The sequence below is a fragment of the Callorhinus ursinus genome, unplaced genomic scaffold (assembly GCF_003265705.2).
Source record: "Callorhinus ursinus isolate GAN/ISIS: 27379988/994484 unplaced genomic scaffold, GSC_fseal_2.0 scaffold84, whole genome shotgun sequence".
NCBI lineage: Eukaryota > Metazoa > Chordata > Mammalia > Carnivora > Otariidae > Callorhinus > Callorhinus ursinus.
Window position 1 is genome coordinate 1943580 of NW_027397146.1, and position 20354 is coordinate 1963933.

Sequence of the window (20354 nt, forward strand, 5' to 3'; positions counted from 1 at the left end):
CATTTTAAGTTTCCCAGTTGCTCTCGTTCTGACTCTACTAACATTACTGCTCTTTGTCCTCCTTATTTTCCCATTAGCTTTATCAGTACATTCAGATAGATATTCATTAAATACATAATCCAGGACCCTGGGTCCCTGAACCTGTGGTATGTCAAAACCTGGGGCCTTAGGATAAGAATTAGAATAGAAGTTTTTATAGAAGGTGCTTTGGGCCAGGAGAGCATCCAAAGTTTTTCTCAGCTGTTAGCTTTCTTTTTTTCCTAACAGAGGTATGATTGTCAACTAAAAATTGTTTATATTTGGGTTGTACAATGTGATTTGTAAAGGTGTATAATGTGATCATTTAATATATGTATACATTGTGAAATGATTACCACAATCAAATTAACACCTCTATCACCTCATATGGTCACGTGTGTGTGTTTGTGTGTGTGTGTGTGTGTGTGTGTGTGGTAAGAACACTTAAGATTTACTCTCTTAGAAAATATCAACTGTCTCCTTTCTACCTTCCTTTCCAATCACTGATCATATGCATAGCTTTCCATTTTTAAGCCAGTATCCTACTTTCTCTGCATTCTGATTCAAAGGATCTTGGAGAAAAGGGAAAATTTCTGTTTGCCAAGAGCCATTGCTCACTGGTGAGGAATGGACATAACCAATTTGAGAGAGAAATGGCAATGAAACTGCATTTTCACTAAATCTTTTGCAGCCTTCCCCTCACTGCCACCTACACCATCTTTCCATACATGGAATGAGAAAATGGTGTAAATTCTTCTAAAAATAGAAAGTCATAGATGGTCATATGGCCTTAGATAATTCAAATTGGGATCATATCCCTTGTTCTGTTTCTCTCCTGGGAGAGCATAGGTACAGGATTGGTATTACTGAGGAGCAGCACGTTTTTTTTTTTTTTTTGACCATCAAGCTTTATTTGTTACAAATGGTTAACACAAGACTTTCACTTGTGATGACTATAAAATTCCCATTGTAATCGGTTTCTAATTTATATCTATACTCTTTAATAAATTTTCTTTCTCTGACTTTTCCCTTAGAAACATCTACTACTGTTTGCTTTCATCTCTCTGCCCAATTACCTATTGTCACAGCTCTTTACATTCATAAATGGCGAAGTCACTCAAACTAGTAGCCCAAAGCTTGGAGTCATCAATCATTGACTCACTAGTCTTGCTATTCCACAGTGTCTCCTAAAGAAAGCTACTTTTACTCTTTGTCTGCACGGCTTGCTATTAATGTTTCATATCATTTCAATAAACATTTAACAAAGGGCATGTATCATGTCCTATGCTAGGTGCTAGAGATACAGATATGTTCCAGACATGTTCTCTACCTTTGAAGGACTTTCAGTCAAGCAGAGAAACACAGTCATATTTTTCCCCTCAAAATTTAATTTGTGACATCTCATTTATTCTTGCATTTAACAAATAGTTGAAAGTCTACCAAGTGTCAAACATTGGTAAGATACTGGCGATATGAAGATTAACAAAACAAATATGGTCCTTTATGGAGCTTTTTCTCAAACTCAGCATCTATGTCTGTAGAGGTCAGTGTGTAGTAAGGAGTACAATGGCTGCAAAGGGTTATGGGTGACACTGGTTCAATGCTCAAACTGGCACCACAGTTTTTCCTCTTTGTGAACAAGAAACTTGTCCCTATTTCCTTAGGAAAGTATTCTGGACCAAAATTCCGTTTGGCTGGAAGTGAGTCAAGAACCCAGCCAGCTCTAATTTTCATCTACTCGCCCAAGCAGTCTGTAGTCTCAGGAGAGCCTGGGTTATTGTTTCAGCTAGTTGCTAAAGTCAGACAACTTTCTGATGTTTCACCCAAAAAGTCATCCCTGACCTAGGGTCAATTGCCACAGTATACTAAGGAGTACAGGAAGAAGAAATTTTTAAAAACACCATTAATGTGTTTCCCAGCCAGAGTGATCATAGCTATTCTACCTTGTAACAAGATGGAAGTGCCGCTAAAAATAACCTGAAATTTATCTGATCAAAGTCTGCCCTCCCTATCAGGAAAGCCATTCTGTTGCTTCCACTTAATCATGAGGGAGAAAAACAAGCAAGTAGAATATGAAACTTCAAGAGATACAAAATTTGGATTGTTTGAAATGTCTCCAGGGCCTCTGTATACCCACATGTGCCTACTTGGGTGGGGAAGGAACTGGTTTGGGTAGAGGCTACATGTGTGTTTCCACAGTATTCCTGGATTTAGGTGTCTCCACATGTGTGTTCATGAAGTGCCTGGGATAGCATGTGGATTATTTTTATTATGTATTTTCTTGTACACATATTTGTCTGAATGTATTTGTGGATGTTGGCGTATGAGTGAGAGTAAATGAGAGGGTGTGAGTGTAAATCTGTGTGTTCAAAGAGCAGCTTCAGTCACTTTCTTGTAAAACTCCTAATCCATCATTCGTTCCCAGAAATACAAAGAGAGAGCTGCATATCTCTGGTGAATCTGGTTATATCCAGTGGCCTATAAGCTCTCTGAACATAGGGATTTCTAGAGCCTCTTAAAATGCAGAGTTGGGCTTCTAAGGAATACTTGTTGAATGACCAACTGACAATAGTTTTAACACATGCCTGGATCTAAAGCTGTGGGCGTTAGTAGTCAACAGGTTGAGAGCGAGTAATCTAGACATACAGGCCTTCCTGATGTCCCTGTGAGAGACCCATCTCCTCCACCCCTCCTACATCAAACATGCCCCTTCCTGAGCTTTCCCTATGTGTCAAGTATTCTATTAAGTGCCAGGGAAGCCATGAAGACTTGGTACTTTTCCTTAAGGAGTATACAGGGAGTCTGTTATATCTCTGTATCCTCTTTGTTCCACACTTGAAAAACAAAGTTCAGGCCTGGCTTCACAACCACTCATGACTCCCTCTGCTGAAAACTAGCCTACTTTTCCAACTGACTTATAGACCTTGCCTGATTGAAGAGCCATGTAAAGTCAACATACCTAAACCAACTCTTAGCCTTGTCTTTTCCGCCTTGTAGTCCACCCTGTACAGACTGCTAGGTCATTCTAAAACATTCTAAAACAACACTTGTATATTTTTACTGCCCTATTCAAATCCACTCAATCATTCTATATTACCTACAGACAAACTCTATCATATCCCTATATAATTGTTTATATTTACCCAACAGGTCTAAAGAAAACTTGTCTCCTGCTAAGTAGTAGTGCCACTGAAGATACACAGAAAAAAATCTAAGTAGTGATCATGGACATTTCATATTTTTTGGATATTTCATACTGTTTAAATATTTTTTTCTGATTTTAAGATTTTTATTTTCCATACAAAGTCACTCATTCAACAAAAATTCTTTGAGCATCTATTAACTGCCAGGCATATTGAGCATATAATAGCTTCTTTGTTTCTTTACATGATAATTATTCAATCAAATATCTGATACTTAGTAGGTATTGATCAGATGGTCCATTAGGATGGGTTCTCCTGCCTCAACTCTCCACTACATTCTTTGCTTTGGCAGCAAGGGATAATGGAAGGAGAAGGAGAAGTCCTTGAAGATGGCTCATGAGTCTCCCCTTACTTGTTCTGCTATGCCCTGCTCTATTCCTTGATTCTGCTCTGAAGCTTTCCCCTGCACACATCTGTAGAAGGATCAGTTTCCAAAAGTGGTTTTGACTCTTTCTCCAAATATTTTGCATCACCATGGTCAGTCCATTACCCCAACAAATAGAGCCTGTTTGCAAGGAACAGACTTCTTGGATGATACCATAGGCTGCTTGACTCTCCGAGAGTCCCCACCACAATGTTCTCCTCACATAAACCTAATTCTGTTAATATGTGTGTAGTGTTGACAAAATGTGAAGAGAGAAGTCAGGGAAAGTTTAATTGAGGATAGGGATATAGGTTTAATTTTGAAAAGTGTGTTGTGGAAAGAAGGGAAGGATATTACTGATGAGCATATATGCTTTATGTGTGAATAGGTTGGGAGAGCAGGGAAAAAGATGAATTTGCCAAATGTAGAATGGTGAGGGTAGGAAATTCATATGAGACAAGGCTTCTCCCTAAAACCTAGCTACAAACTCCAATTTATTTTCGTCGATCTGTTGCATCATCTTTCACTTTTACCTTTGCGGGAACTATAACTTACCATGTCAGTGTCTGACACGGGGCCAAAACTGGTCACATAGATGTCTGTCTTCACTTCAGTCACTGCATCTAGGCCAAAGAAAGTAGAAAAGCAGAGTGTCATGAAAGTCAGTTCCCTTACCTCAGAGAGAGTCCAGTGCAGTACTCCAAATGACAGCTAACTTGCTACATCTGAAAAAGGATACTTGACATAGTGATAGGAAAACCTCTCAAAAACTTATCACCTATAATATTTGTTCAGAGAACATGCTAGGTACAGGTACAAAGTTTATCCCTTTAGATATCATTGAGAATGACAACAGACTCCCCAAACTCTAAAATTTAAGAAGAGCCCTGAGAGATCACTGATATTCATACCAGGATTACCCTTACCTGTGGTAGGTTACAAATGTTCTAATATCCAACTTTAATATTTCCAGAAAGATGGAATGATTGCCCTGCCACTCCCCTGCCCACTTAACATAGGGAGAGGCCATGTGACTAGTTTTGGTTGTGGGAGGAAGTTATACGTGTCCCTCTCTGGCTGGAACAATTAATATCCAATTTAAGACCCTTCCTGCCATGGTCATCATAGAAACATGTTATTATAGAGCTACCATAAGACTGAAACAGGCTGGAATGATGAGCCAACACATGAAGGACAACTGTCCTGAAATGTTTCCTGGATCAACAACAGACTTTGCATGAATGAGAAATACACTTTCATTGGGTTAAGTGACTGAGAGTTGAAGATGACTGATATCACTCGATACATTCTCTTTGCATTTATTTTTCTTTATTGTACTGTCTATTTACTTGTCTGTCTCCCCTACCTTACCCAAAAACTCCCGTATGGCAGTATCCCTGTTTTGTTATCCCTGTATTCTCAGTACATTGAAAAGGAGTCTGTTACTCAGATGGTACTCACTGAACATTTTTGGTATGGATAGATGAATCTCATCACATATTTGCCAAGTTGGAAACTGATACCCAGAGAAGTGAAATTTCATTGCTAAGTCTCTCTTTTCCTGCTTCAGTCAGCCCTGTTTACCCCAGTGTAGCTCAGACTAGCCCACACACTCCAGCATACCTCAAATAGAACACAGGGCAGCCTATTCCAGCCTAGCAAATACTTCCTCATTATATTAAATTCAAATAAATCCCACTTCAGTCCAGCATACCAAACCCCAGTCAAGTACACCAGTAGCACAGCCAATACCAATAAGGTCCACAAAAGATTTGATGTATATTCATATATATCTATATATCTACAAGCATTACATTTTAAGAATAATAATAATAATCAGCACTATAGTTAATCAAAACACACACCTTACTCCCAGGCTTAATCAGCAAATAACGTCTTTCAAATTAGGCCTGTGTTTTATTTGTTTTTAAAGATTTATTTATTTTTGAGTGAGAGAGAGAATGTACATGAGCAGGGGGGTAGGGGCAAAGGGAGAGGGAGAGAGAATCCCAAGGAGACTCTGCACTGAGCATGGAGTTCCCTGCAGAGCCTGCCCTTGCAGGGCTTGCTCTTGCCAGGCTTGATCTTCTGGGGCTCAATCTTGCAGGGTTCAAGCTCACAACTCTGAAATCACATCCTGAGCCAAAACCAAGAATCAGTTGCTTAAGAGACTATGTCACCCTGGCGCCCTTAGAGCTGTGTTTTAAGTAGTTTGGTTTTGATCTAGAGTATAGACTTCCCTCAGAGCTATTTCTATACTTGAAGGAGAAGAGATAACACTTCAGGACCCAGAACACGCCTCCTGGAGACTTGTCCCCTCAGATACACTCCCAGATTCATTGACTAGAGAAGTATTGTCCTACCCGCAAGTACATAAAACAAATTTAACTAAGTAATGGAAGAGACCATAATTACATTTGAATTGAGTATTCTAGGCAGGACATAGTTACAGAACAACTTTTCTAAACCAATATAATTGTAAAATTGTAAGATAGTTAAACAGACTAAAAATAGATTACCCAGACCACAGGAAAAAAAAAAAGGAGAAAAAATACTGGTGGTAAAGTAAAATTGCAGGAGACCACCTAGGGGAAAGTGGTCACTGTAGGGAGAAAGGGAAATGGCTATAACAAAGAGTCTTGGGCTAAGATAGCAAGGCTTGGGTTCTGGATCTCTGCCCTTGACTTTCTGAATAACTTGAACAAGACTGTTACTTTTAGTTGCTCTCTTGTACGATGAGGGTATGGGACCATACAAATTCTGAATTTTTTCTTTGTACTAACTAAGAACTCTGACTGTAAAGCCAAGCAAAAAGCATCTGACTAAAGGTGCCCAATAGTAGCAAGAAGCAAGCTGCCTGAGGAATGTAGGAGGTTTTATGGAAATTTGGTGTTCCTCCTCTCTCTCAACTAGTCACTTTCACTTAAAAGGTACCCCTTGATTGCTAAGAAGGAAACAGTGGGGAGAAGCTGCTTTCCCAATGAATTAGGGCTCACCCAAGCTTCAGAAATTTCCCTGGCTTTCCAGCAGGGAAAGAGAATTGGGAAGTTTGGTCTAGTACACTGGTGTAAAATAAAAGGGAGGGAGAGTAAAGAAGGAGGGAAGAAAGAAAGAGGAGAGGAGGTAATTAGAAAAGTATTGAAGGAAAGGGCAAGAAAGGATAAATGGGTAAAATACAAATAGATAAAAGTCACCCAGAAATATAAGGTCTTGGGTCCAAGACATAGAAGAGAGTGTCCACTCACTACTCCAGCTTCTCTGTGTGAAAGAATGATTAGGAATTTGCTCTTTCATTTAACTCAGTGAAAAGACCAGTGAATTAGACTAGAATTGGTGAGGGCTACAATTCACAGTCTAGTCCCAGTTCAGTCTTTTCAGGAGAGACCAATGTAAGACATGAATTAATGGAGAGATAAAAGGGCCTTACCCCCACTGTGTTTAACAACTATTTTCAGATTCTTGGTGCTTTATTTGATTTGGGGATCCAATTTCCTTCCAATGTTTGAAACCAAAGGTGAAGAGAATTATGTTTTCCTTTTGCAAATTTACCATGATATTGGAAGTGCTTGAAAGCTCCTGTCTTACATGAACATACATGACCTTAGCCCTCAGTTGTACTCCCACTGGTGGGGAACTCATCAACCAGTCCCCATGTCATTTCTGCTTACTTTCATCTGAAAGAGTAAAGCTAAGCCAATCAGCAAGTGATCACTGTGTTTATATTGAATATGTTGCTCATAACAAACTGTATTTTCTAGTTTGACTTCATATAGATTCCCAAGAAATCATGAATTTTCTCCTTTGAGCAAAAACCAGAGTAGGTTCCCCAACTCTCTAGCTGTTCCACCTTAGCACACAAATAAACATTGGTCTTGGGACATGTGGGTGGCTCAGCTGGTTAAGCATCCAACTCTTGATTTCATCTCAAGTCATGATCTCAGGGTCATGGAATCAAACCCCACATCAGGCTCCATGTTCAACACAGAGTCTGCTTGAGATTGTCGCTCTCCCTCTTCTCCTGCCTCTGTTCATGCTATCTTTCTCTCAAATAAATAAATAAAATCTTAAAAAAAAATATTGGTCTTAGCACTGCCCTTTGGACTCACACAACAAAGTTTGCTTCTTAATCTTTTGAGATTTAAAGATCTTCAGAGATTGAAAGAAAGTGATAGTGGTACCCCTAAATTTGCTCTTCTTGTTTCTTTCCATACTAAATATCCTCACTTCCTTTGACTATGTCTCCTCTCCCTTTGACATGGTTTTACACATCCTCACTATCCCTCATTCACTTTCCTCTGGCTCAAGTCTGATTTTTTTTTCTTTTTTTACTGATACTGAAATGTTTTATGGTGAAAGTTTGTCACAATTCCATTAGAGACAAGCTCATAAGATGAATGCTATGAACAAAAGCCAACTATACCCCCTTTTCTCATTAGAGGCCACAATGGACTCTTCAATTTTTTCTAATGACAATCTTACTAAGAACAGTGTGGCTTTGAGAACTGGAACCTTGGCTAGAAGGACAAAACCTTAACTTTATTTTCTTACTTCCAGATCACTGGGAATTTTGGAGAACAAGTATTTATTGTTGTGCACACTTTTCATCTTGAAGATGGACTGAACTGGTGTAAATGAGCTCCCATGTGACTGTCTTGATTGGTTAGCCACAAGAACTTAGGGAGTGGGCTACAGTGACTTGTGGACAGGCTTTCACAGATCTGAGAGGTGGTGTGCTCTCTTCTTATGTTAATAGCCTTTCCATTTGTCTTTGACAACCTTTGGGGACGAAGATACTGTAAGTTCTCAGTGACTCCACCCCCCAATAGTATTAATTACAGATAAGCTCTCTAGAGGAGTAACAAACAGGTGATTTAGGGGAGCAGAAATTACAGGAGTCTGTGTTAGCTCTAATCTAATCTCTGCAATTGACTCACACCCTCTTTTGCAGACTGGGCAAGGCTCACAGCTTTTGACATTTGGTAGGTTAGATGTCTAGCACTGTCAGCTACCTGGAATGTATAGCAAATATATTTTCTTTTTTTTTAATTTAAATTCCACTAGCCAAGGTATAGTACATCATTAGTTTTTGATATAATGTTCAATGATTCATTAGTTGAGCAAATATATTTTTAATTGAGGTAAAAGTGGTATATAACATATTAATTTCAGGTGTACAATATAATAATTTGATATCTGTATACCCTACATAGTGATCACCACAATAAGCCTAGTTACCATCACAATACAATTGACCCCCTTCACCCTTTTCTCCCACCCCACAGTTCCTTTCCCTTCCAATAACCACCAATCTATTCTCTGTGTCTATGATTATTTTTTGTATTGTTTGTTCATTTCTTTTCCCTAGGCTATTTTCTTCCTTTTATTTATTTTTTTTATTATGTTCAATTAGCCAACATATAGTACATCATTTGTTTTTGATGTAGTGTTCAACGATTCATTAGTTGTGTATAACACCTGGTGCTCATCACAACACACACCCTCCTTAATACCCATCAGCTGGTTACCCCACCCCCCTCCCTTCTATAACCTTCAGTTTGTTTCCCAGAGTCCAGAGTCTCCCATGGTTTGTCTCCCTCACTGATTTCTTCCCATTCAGTTTTCCCTCCCTTCCCCTATGGTCCTCCATGCTATTCCTTATGTTCCACATATGAGTGAAACCATATGATAATTGTTCATGTGTTTTTTTTTAGATTCCACATATAGGTGAAATCATATGGTATGGTAAAATCATATGGTATTTGTCTCTGTCTGCCTTATTTCACTTAGCATAATATCCCAAAGGCCCATGCGTGTTGTCACAAATGGCCAAATTTCCTTCTTTTTAATGGCTGGGTAGTATTTCATTGTGTGCATGTATATTTGTATGTATATATATACATATATATGTCACATCTTTTTTATTCATTCATCTATCAATGAACACTTCAGTTGTTCCTATATCTTGGCTATTCTAAATAATACTGCAATGAACACAGGGGTGCATATATATTTTTGAATAAGTATTTTCATTTTCATCAGATAAATATCCAGAAGTGGAATAGTTGGATCATATGGTAGATTTTTTTTAATTTTTTGAGGAACTCTCAAAATGTTTTCCATTGTGGTTGTGCCAATTTACATTTCCACCAACAGCATACAAGGGTTCCCTTTTCTCCATGTCCTAACATCTGTTAATATTTTTTCTTTTTAATTATAGCCATTCTAACAGGTGTGAGGTGATATCTCATTGTAGTTTTGATTTTTATTTCCCTGATACTTAGTATCGTTGAACATTTTTTCATGTGCCTGTTAGCCATCTGTATGTCTTCTTTGTAAAGTGTCTATTAAGATCCTCTGCCCATTCTTTAATTGGTTTTTTATATGTTTGTTTCTTTTGCTATTGAGTTGAATTCTTTATATATTTTGGATATTAACCCTTTATCAGATATATGATTTATAAATATTTTCTCCCATTCAGTAGGCTGCCTTTTCATTTTGTTGATGGTTTCATTTGCTTTGCAGAAACTTTTTAGTTTGATGTAGTCTCACTACTCTATTTTTGCTTTTGTTGCCTTTGCTTTGGCCTCAGATCCAAAAATCCAATCCAAGACTAATGTCAAGGAGCTTACCATCTATGTTTTCTTCTAGGAGTTTTATGGTTTCAAGTCTTACATTCAAGTCTTTAATCCATTTTGAGTTGATTTTTGTGTATGGTGTTAGATAGTGATCAAATTTTATTCTTTTGCACGTGGCTGTCCAGTTTTCCCAACATCACTGATTGAAGAGATTGTCTTTTCCCCAGTATATATATATATATATATATATATATATATATATTTGCACCTTTGCTGTAAACTAATTGACAATATAGGTATGGGCTCATTTCTGGGCTCTCTATTCTGTTCCATTAATCTAGGTGTCAGTTTTTATGCCAATATGATATTATTTTGATTACTATAGCTTTGTCGTATAGTTGGAAATCTGGGAGCATGGTACCTTCAGCTTTGTTCTTTCTCAAAATTGCTTTGGCTATCTGGAGTCTTCTGTGATTCCATATAAATTTTAGGATTATTTTGTTCTAGTTCTGTGAAAAAGGTTTTGGTGTTTTGATACAGACTGTATTGAATCTGTAGGTTGCTTTGGATAATATGGACATTTTAACAATATTAATTTTTCTAATCCATGAGCACAGAATACCTTTCCACTTATTTATGTCATCTTCAATATATTTCATCAACATCTTATAGTTTTTAGTGTACAAGTCATTTATCTCCTTGGTTAAATTTATTACTAGGTATCTTATTCTTTTTGATGCAATTGTAAATGAGATGGTTTTCTTAATTTTCTCTTTCTGGTGGTTTGTTATTAGTATATAGAAACACAACAGGAGGCAAGATAGTGGAAGAGTAGGGGACCTCGTTTCATCTGGTCCATGATGATTTAGCTAGATAACTATCAAATCATCTGAACACCTATGCTTTCAATCTGAGATGTAAGAAAAGAACTGCTGGAATCCTACAAATGGAAAAGTGACCACTCTTTCCAAGGTAAGAGGTGCAGAGAAGGGAATCTGAGGGGATATTCCAAAGATAAACAGTGGGGGGAGGGAGCCTCTGTATGCGAGCTACCAGAAACTTATATAGCCCTGGAATGCAAAATCAGAACCCTTAGAAGTCTGCTCCAGTGAGATACACCCCTGCCTGAAAGGTGCTCAGGTGGCAAAATGGGGCAGAATCCTAGGTGTGACAGTGTTGTCTCAGGAACCCCGGGGTCACAGAAAGAATGGGGGTTCCTGAGCTGGAAGAATTCCCAAGCATTGCAGCGGGGAAACCAGTTACAGTCAATGAGCCCAGGAGAGGGCTCTCAGCTCAGATTGCCATAAAGAGAACCACAACATGATTGGCCGACTGCTGTCCATGTCAGGGCCCTGCAAAGGGCAGAAACACAGTGACCCCCGGCCTTTCCCTGGGACGATTGGTGTGGGTGCACAACACAGGAATCTGCAGAGTTCAGCACACACAAAAGTGAAGACTGCTTATCCCCGAGGGTTTACTGAAGAGAGGGGGCCATGATCTTTCAGGTCTGGGGCTGGAGATCAGGGCATGGCCATTTTTATTTTCATCCTCTAAAGAAACACAGAAAGCCTTTAGGGAACAGAAGCCACATAGAGCAACCAGAAGCAGCTTACACTGAGCCCAGCCCCCCAGCAAGGGGCGGTGCAACTCCACCCAGGCAAAGACACCTGAGAATCAACACAGCAGGCCCTTCCCCCAGAAGACCTGCTGGAACAACAGGCAAACACCAAGTTTATGGAGCACACAGGACTGCAAAACGCCAGTGCTAGGGGAAAATAGTATATAGAATTCAAGGTTTTTTCTCATGATACCTTTATCTTTCAGTTTAAAAACTTCCTTTTGGTTTTTTCTTCTTTTCTTTTTCAACCAGTTTCTCATTGTATCAACTCTTTAAGTCTTTTTTTAACATTATTTTTACATTTACATTTTATACATATATTCTTCATTTTTGGCTTCCTTTCACTATATTAAATTATATATATATTATATGTTTTTATATTATATATAATATATATTTTATATAATATATATAAGTTTTTCTTTCTTTACAATTCTGGAATTTAGTGTCTTTTAACTAACAGACCAAAATACACCCAGGACCAAGTGGATCACCCTGTTTTGTCCACCTAGGAGATTATATTCTCTCCCCCTCTTTTTTTCCTTTATCTCCTCTTTTAGGGTTTCTGACTTCTTTGGATTTTTCTAGTGTGTATTTCACTTGGGTCATGGTTGAAATTGTTTATTTTGTTCTCCTGTTCATCCATTCATCTCTGGGCAAAATGACTAGAAGGAGGAATTCACAACAAAATAAAGAACCAGAAGTAATAATCTCTGATACAGCTCTAATTCATATGGATATAAATAAAATGTCAGAGATGGAATTCATGATAACAATTATAAAGTTACTAGCTGTGCATGAAGAAAAAAGCATAAACGACACTAGAGAATCTCTTAGTGCAGAAATAAAATCTAATCAGGTTGAAATTAAAAATGTTTTAAAGAACTTCTCAAACTCAACACCAAAAAAACAAATAATCAAGTCAAAAAATGGGCAGAAGACATGAACAGACACTTCTCCAAAGAAGACTTACAAACGGCTAACAGACACATGAAAAAATGTTCATCATCATTAGCTATCAGGGAAATTCAAATGAAAACCACATTGAGATACCACCTTACACCAGTTAGAATGGCAAAAATTGACAAGGCAAGAAACAACAAATGTTGCAGAGGTTGTGGAGAAAGGGGAACCCTCGTACACTGTTGGTGGGAATGCAAGTGGGTACAGCCACTTTGCAAAACAGTGTGGAGGTGCCTCAAAAAATTAAAAATAGAGGTACCCTATGACCCAGGAATTGCACTCCTGGGTATTTACCCAAAGACACAGATGTAGTGAAAAGAAGGGCCATATGCACCCTGATGTCCATAGCAGCAATGTCCGCAATAGCCAAACTGTGGAAAGAGCTGAGATGCCCTTCAAAAGATGAATGGGTAAAGAAGATGTGGTCCATATATACAATGGAATATTACTCAGCCATCAGAAAGGATGAATACCCAACTTTTACATCAACATGGATGGGACTGGAGGAGATTATAGTAAGTGAAATAAGTCAAGCAGAGAATGTCAATTATCATATGGTTTCACTTATTTGCGGAACATAAGGAATAGCCTGAGGACATTAGGAGAAGGAAGGGAAAAATGAAGGGGGGAAATTGGAAGGGGAGACGAACCATGAGGGACTATGGACTCCGAGAAACAGACGAAGGTTTTGGAGGGAAGGGGGTGGGGGGATGGGTTGGCCCAGTGGTGGGTATTAAGGAAGGCACATACTGCATGGAGAACTCGGTGTCATATGAAAACAATGAATCGTGGATCACTGTATCAAAAACTAATGATGTATTGTATGGTGACTAATATAATAAAATTAAATTAAATTTTAAAAAATGTTTTAACTGAGATGCAGTCTAAATTGGATACTCTTAACATCTAGGGTAAATGAGACAGAAGAGAGAGTGAGTGACATAGAAGACAAGTTGATGGAAAGGAAGGAAGCTAAGGAAAAGAGAGAAAAAACTACTAATGGACAATGAGGGGAGGCTTCAAGAAATCAGTGATACCATAAAGCAAAACAATATTAGAATTACTGTGCTGCCAGAGGAAGAAGAAAAAGAGAGAAAGAGAAGGGGACAGAAAGTAAATCTGAGCAAATCATAGCTTAGAACTTCCTCAATCTGGGAAAGGAAACAGGCATTCAAGTCCAGGAGGCAGAGAGAACCCTCCTCAAAATCAATAAAAATAGGTCAATACCCCACCATATAATAGTGAAGTTTTCAAACTTCAGAGACAAAGAGAAAATCCTAAAAGCAGCTCAAGACAAGAACTCCTTAGCTGACAAGGGTAGGAATATTAGACTGGCAGCAGACCTATTCACAGAAACCTGGCAGGCTAGAAAGGGCTGGCATGATATATTCAAGGTACTAAATGAGAAAAACATGCCGCCAAAAATACTTTATCCAGCAAGACTGTCATTCAGAATGGAAGGAGAGATAAAGAGCTTCCAGGACAGACAGAAACTAAAAGAATTTGTGATCACCAAACCAGCCCTTCAAGAAATATTAAAACAGATCCTCCAAGCAAAAAGAGAGCCCAAAAGTAACATGGACCAGAAAGGAACAGAGACAATCTACAGAAACAGGGACTTTACAGGGAATATGAATGACAATAAATTCATATCTTTCAATAGTTACTCTGAATGTAAATGGGCTAACTGCTCCAATCAAAAGACACAGGGTATCAGATTGGATAAAAAAGCAAGACCCATCGATATGCTGTCTGCAAGAGACTCATTTTAGACCCAAAGACACCCCCAGATTGAAAGTGAGGGGGTGGAAAACCATTTAACATGCTAATGGACCTCAAAAGAAAGCTGGGGTAGCAATCATCATATCAGAAAAATTAGATTTTAAATGAAAGACTATAGTAAGGAATGAAGAGGGACACTATATCATACTTAAACAGTCTATCCAACAAGATCTAAAAATTATAAATATTTATTCTCCTAACAAGGGGGCAGCCAATTATATAAAACAATTAATAAACAAATTAAAGAAATACATTGATAATAATACTAGAGGACTTTAATACCCCACTCACTGAAATGGACAGATCATCTAAGCAAAAGATCAACAAGGAAACAAGGGCTTTGAATGACACACTGGACCAGATGGACTTCACAGATATATACAGAACATTCCATCCTAAAACAACAGAATACACATTCTTCTGGAGTGCACATGGAACATTTTCCAGAATAGGTCACATACTAGATCACTAATCAAGTCTTAACTGGTACCAAAAGATTGGGATTATTCCCTGCATATTTTCAGACTACACTGATTTGAGACTTGAACTCAATCACAAGGAGAAATTTGGAAGGCACTCAAACACTTGGAGGATAAAGAGCATCCTACTAACGAATGAATGGGTCAAGCAGGAAATTAGAGAATTTAAAAATTCATGGAAACTAATGAAAATTAAAACACAACTGTTCAAAACCATTGGGATACAGCAAAGTTGGGCTAAGAAGAAAGTACATAGCAAAATGAGACTTTCTCAAAAAATTAGAAGTCTCAAATACACAAGCTAACTTTAAACCTAAAGGAGCTGGAGAAAGAACAGCAAATAAAGCCTAAACCAAGCAGGAGAAGAAAAATGATAAAGATTAGAGCAGAAATCAATGAAATAGAAACCAGAGAACAGTAGAACAGATCAATGAACCTAGAAGCTGGTTCATTGACAGAATTAATAAGATAGATAAACTCCTAGCCAGACTTATCAAAAAGGGAAAGGACCCAAATTAATAAAATCATGAATGAAAGAGGAGAGATCACAATCAACACCAAGGAAATGGAAACAATTTTAAGAACATACTATGAGCAACTATATGCCAACAAATTAGGCAATCTGGAAGAAATGGATGCATTCCTGGAAACTTATAAATTACCAAAACTGAAACAGGAAGAAATAGAAGAGCTGAGCAGACACATAACCAGCAAGGAAACTGAAGCAGTAATCAAAAATTTCCCAAGAAACAAGAATCAGGGTCAGATGGCTTCCCAGGGGAATTCTACCAAACATTTTTAAAGGAGAATTAATACCTATTCTTCTGAAGCTGTTACAAAAAAAAAAAAAAAAGGGAAGGAAAACTTCCAAACTTGTTCTATGAGGCCAGCATTACCTTGACCCCAAAACCAGACAGAGACCTCATCAAAAAGAATTACAGACCAATATCCCTGATTAACATGGATGCCAAAATTCTCACCAAGATACCAGCCAATAGGATCCAACAGTACATTAAAAGGATTATTCACCATGACCAAGTCAGATTTATTCCTGGGTTGGAAGGGTGGTTCAACATTCACAAATCAATCAATGTGATACACCACATTAATAAAAGAAACAACAAGAAACACATGATCCTATCAATTGATGCAGAAAAAGCACTTGACAAAATACAGAATCCCTTCTTGATTGAAACTCCACAGTGTAGGGATAGAGGGAACATACCTCAGTATCATAAAAGTCATCAATGAATAGCCCACAGCAAGTATCATTCTCAATGGGGAAAAACTGAAAGCTTTTTCCCTAAGATCAGGAACATGACAGGGATGTCCACTCTCACCACTATTGTTCAACATAGTACTGGAAATCCTAGCCTCAGCAAGAGACAACAAAAAGAAATAAAAGACATTCAAATTGACCAAAAAGAAGTCAAACTCACTCTTCACAGATGACATGATACTTTATGTGGAAAACCCAAAAGACTCCATCCTAAAATTGCTAGAACTCATACAATCATTCAACAATGTGGCAGGATATAATATCAATGCCCAGAAATCAGTTGCATTTCTATACACTAACAATGAGGTAGAAGAAAAAGAAATTAAGGAAATGATCTCATCTACAGTTGTACCAAAAACCATAAGATAACTAGGAATAAACCTAATCAAAGAGGTAAAGTATTTGCACTCTAAAAACTATAGAACACTTATGAAAGAAATTGAGGAAGATACAAAGAAAATGGAATAACATTTCATGCTCATGGATGGAAGAATAAATATTGTTAAAATGTCTATGCTACCAGGAGCAATCTACACATTCAATGCAATCCCTATCAAAATACCATCAGTATTTCTCATAGAGCTGGAACAGATAATCCTAAAATTTGTATGGAACAAGAAAAGGCCCCGAATTGCCAGGGGAATGTTGAAAAAGAAAACCAAAGCTGAAGGAATCACAATGCCAGACTTCAAGCTATATTACAAAGCTGTAATCATCAAGACAGTATGGTACAGGCACAAAAACAGACACATAGATCAATGAAACAGAAGAGAGAGCCCAGAAATGGACCCTCAGCTCTATGATCAACTAATCTTAACAAAGCAGGAAAGAATATCCAATGAAAAAAGAGAATCTCTTCAACAAATGGTGCTGGAAAAATTGGGCAGCCACTTGTAGAAGAATGAAACTGGACCATTTTTCTACACCACACACAAAAACGAACTCAAAATGTATGAAAGACCTAAATGTGAGACAGGAATCTATCAAAATCCTAAAGGAGAACACAGGCAGCAACCTCTTCGACCTCAGCCGCAGCAACTTCTTCCTAGAAACATCACCATAGGCAAGGGAAGCAAGGGCAAAAATGAACTATTGGGACTTTATCAAGATAAAAAGCTTTTGGGAATAGGAAAAGATAGCGGAGGACTAGGGGACCCTATTTCAAATGGTCCCCGGAATTGAGCTGGATATCTACCAGACCACTCTGAGCACCCACAAACTCAGCCTGAGATGTTAAGAAGATCTAGATCTCAACAAACAGAAGATCGTGGCCATTTGGTTTCGAGGTACAAAGCAGGGAGCCGTGATTCTGTGGGCAGATATTGGAGAATAAACGGCAGCGGGAGGGAGCCTGGCCATGGGGATCCTACACTGCCGATGAGTGACAGCCTCCTGCACTAGGGACAGGCTACAGACTTGCAGACAGGTAGCAGAGGGGAAAGGACATTAGGGCAGCCCCCGGGATAGAAACCCAGAGCGGTGGGTTCACGCGTGCGAACTGGGAGCAGCTGGCGGTTTTAGAAGCACACAGGGCAGAGACGAGCTCCGACCTAGAGGAAAGACTGGGAGTGTTGCAGAGGGGCACACAACCCAGGACGCTGCAGTTTATAGCAGCAAGGATAGAAACGGAGACAATGTGGCCTGGAGAGCTCAATGAAGAACAGACTGCAATCTCTCTGCTCTGAGGCAGAGGGTGGGAAATGGTCTCTTCTGCTCTGACTCTTGGAAGAGACGCAGAAAGCCACCAGGGAAAGCAACCAGAAAACAAAAGCCCCCAAAAACTGATTCCCACTGAGTCCATCCCCCACCACAGGGGGGCAGGGCAACTCTACCCAAACAGGGTTGCCTGAGTAACTGCGGGGCAGGACCCTCCCCCAGAAGACACGCTGGGAAAACAAGAGGCCAGCAACCCCAAGGTCTCTAGAAAACAGGTGCATCTTGCTTGGGTTCTAGTCAATAATTTGGACTCTATACATTCCCTCAACCACCCATCAACAGAATGACTAGGAGGAGGAACCCCCAAAATAGAAAAGACTCAGAGATTATGATTTATGCAGCAGATTTACAAATGGATGCAGATATAACCAAGATGTCAGAGATGGAATTCAGGCTAGCAATTGTGAAGACAATAATTAGAATGGAGAAATCAATTAATGGCAACATAGAGTCTCTAAGGACAGAAATGAACACTGAATTGGCAGAACTTAAAAATGCTACCAATGAGATCCAATCCAATCTAGATATTTTAACAACTAGGGTAAGTTAGGCAGAAGAACAAATAAGCGACCGGGAAGACAATATAATAGATAAAAAAGGAAAAGAGGAGGCTAGGGAAAAATAACTCAGAATCCAAGAAAATAGAATCAGAGAAATAAGTAACACCATGCAGCATTCCAATGTCAGAATAATTGGAATCCCGGAGGGAGTGGAGAGAGGGAGAGGATTAGAAGATGTATTTGAGCAAATCATAGTTGAGAACTTCCATAATCTGGGGAATGAAACAAACATTCATGCACTAGAGGCAGAGAGGACCCCTCCCAAAATCAAGGAAAACAGGCCAACATCCTGGCATGTAATAGTAAAACTTGCAAATCTTAGAATCAAGGAAATAATCTTACGGGCAGTTAGGGGAAAGAGATTCCTTACGTACAGAGGGAGTAACATCAGAATAATGTCAGACCCATACACAGAGACCGGGCAAGCCAGAAAGGCCTAGCAAGACATATTCAGGGTACTAAACGAGAAGAACATGCAGCCAAGAATACTTTATCCGGCAAGGCTGTCATTTAGAATGGATGGAGAGATGCAGAGCTTCCACGACTGGCAGAACCTGAAAGAATATATGACCACTAAGCTAGCCCCACAAGAAATATTAAGGGGGATTCTATAAAAGGAGAAAGACTCCAAGAGTGATATACAACAGAAATTTACAGGGACAGTCTATAAAAACAATGTCTTCACAGACACCATGATGACAATTAATTCATATCTTTCAATAATCACTCTCAACGTGAATGGCCTAAATGCACCCATAAAACGGCACGGGGTTGCAGAATGGAAAAAAAGACAGGACCCATCCATATGCTGCCTACAAGAGACTCATTTTGAACCGAAAGATACATTCAGACTGAAAGTGAAGGGATGGAGATCCATCTTCCATGCCAGCGGACCTCAAAAGAAAGCTGGGGTAGCAATTCTTATATCAGACAAATTAGATTTTAAAATAAAGTCTGTAGTTAGGGACACAGAAGGACACTATATCATTCTGAAAGGGTCTGTCCAACAAGAAGATCTAACAATTGTAAATATCTATGCCCCCAACATGGGAGCAGCCATCTACATAAGCCAACTGTTAACTAAAATAAAGAGTCATATTGAAAACAATACATTAATTGGAGGAGACCTCAAGACTCCACTCTCAGCAATGGACAGATCATCTAAGCCAAAAATCAACAAAGAAACAAGAGCTTTGAATGATACACTGGACCAGATGGACCTCATAGATATTTACAGAACATCCCACCCTAAAATAACAGAATACTCATTCTTCTCGAGCGCACATGGAACTTTCTCCAGAACAGCCACATACTGGGTCACAAATCAGGTCTCAACCGATACCAAAAGATTGAGATTATTCCCTGAATATTCTCAGACCACAATGCTTTAAAACCAGAACTCAATCACAAGAAAAAATTTGGAAGAAATTCAAACACTTGGAAGCAAAGGACCACCCTTCTCAAGAAGGTTTGGGTCAATCAGGAAATCAAAAAGGAACTTAAACAATTCATGGAAATCAAGGAGAATGAAAACACATCGGTCCAAAACCTATGGGATACTGCAAAGGTGGTCCTAAGGGGGAAATACATAGCCATCCAAGCCTCACTCAAAAAAATAGAAAAATCCCGAATAAAACAACCTACACCTTAAAGAACTAAAGAAAAAGCGACAAACAATGCCTAAGCCACGCATTAGAAGAGAAAAAATTAAGATTAGAGCAGAAATCAATGAATTAGAAACCAGAAATACAGTAGATCCGATCAACGAAACTAGAAGTTGGTTCTTTGAAAGAATTA

At 38.7% G+C, this 20354-nt stretch overlaps 1 protein-coding gene across 4 annotated transcripts in view; it reads right to left on the bottom strand.

The window, feature by feature from the left end:
- GABRA3 (gamma-aminobutyric acid type A receptor subunit alpha3) overlaps positions 1-20354 on the bottom strand; it is a 401128-nt gene that overhangs the window by 137164 nt on the left and 243610 nt on the right. For all 4 annotated transcript variants that reach the window (XM_073887886.1, XM_073887882.1, XM_073887884.1 and 1 more), the window contains one exon: positions 4141-4208. In XM_073887886.1, the coding sequence (XP_073743987.1) occupies positions 4141-4208 (68 nt within the window). The remainder of the gene's footprint in view (positions 1-4140; positions 4209-20354) is intronic.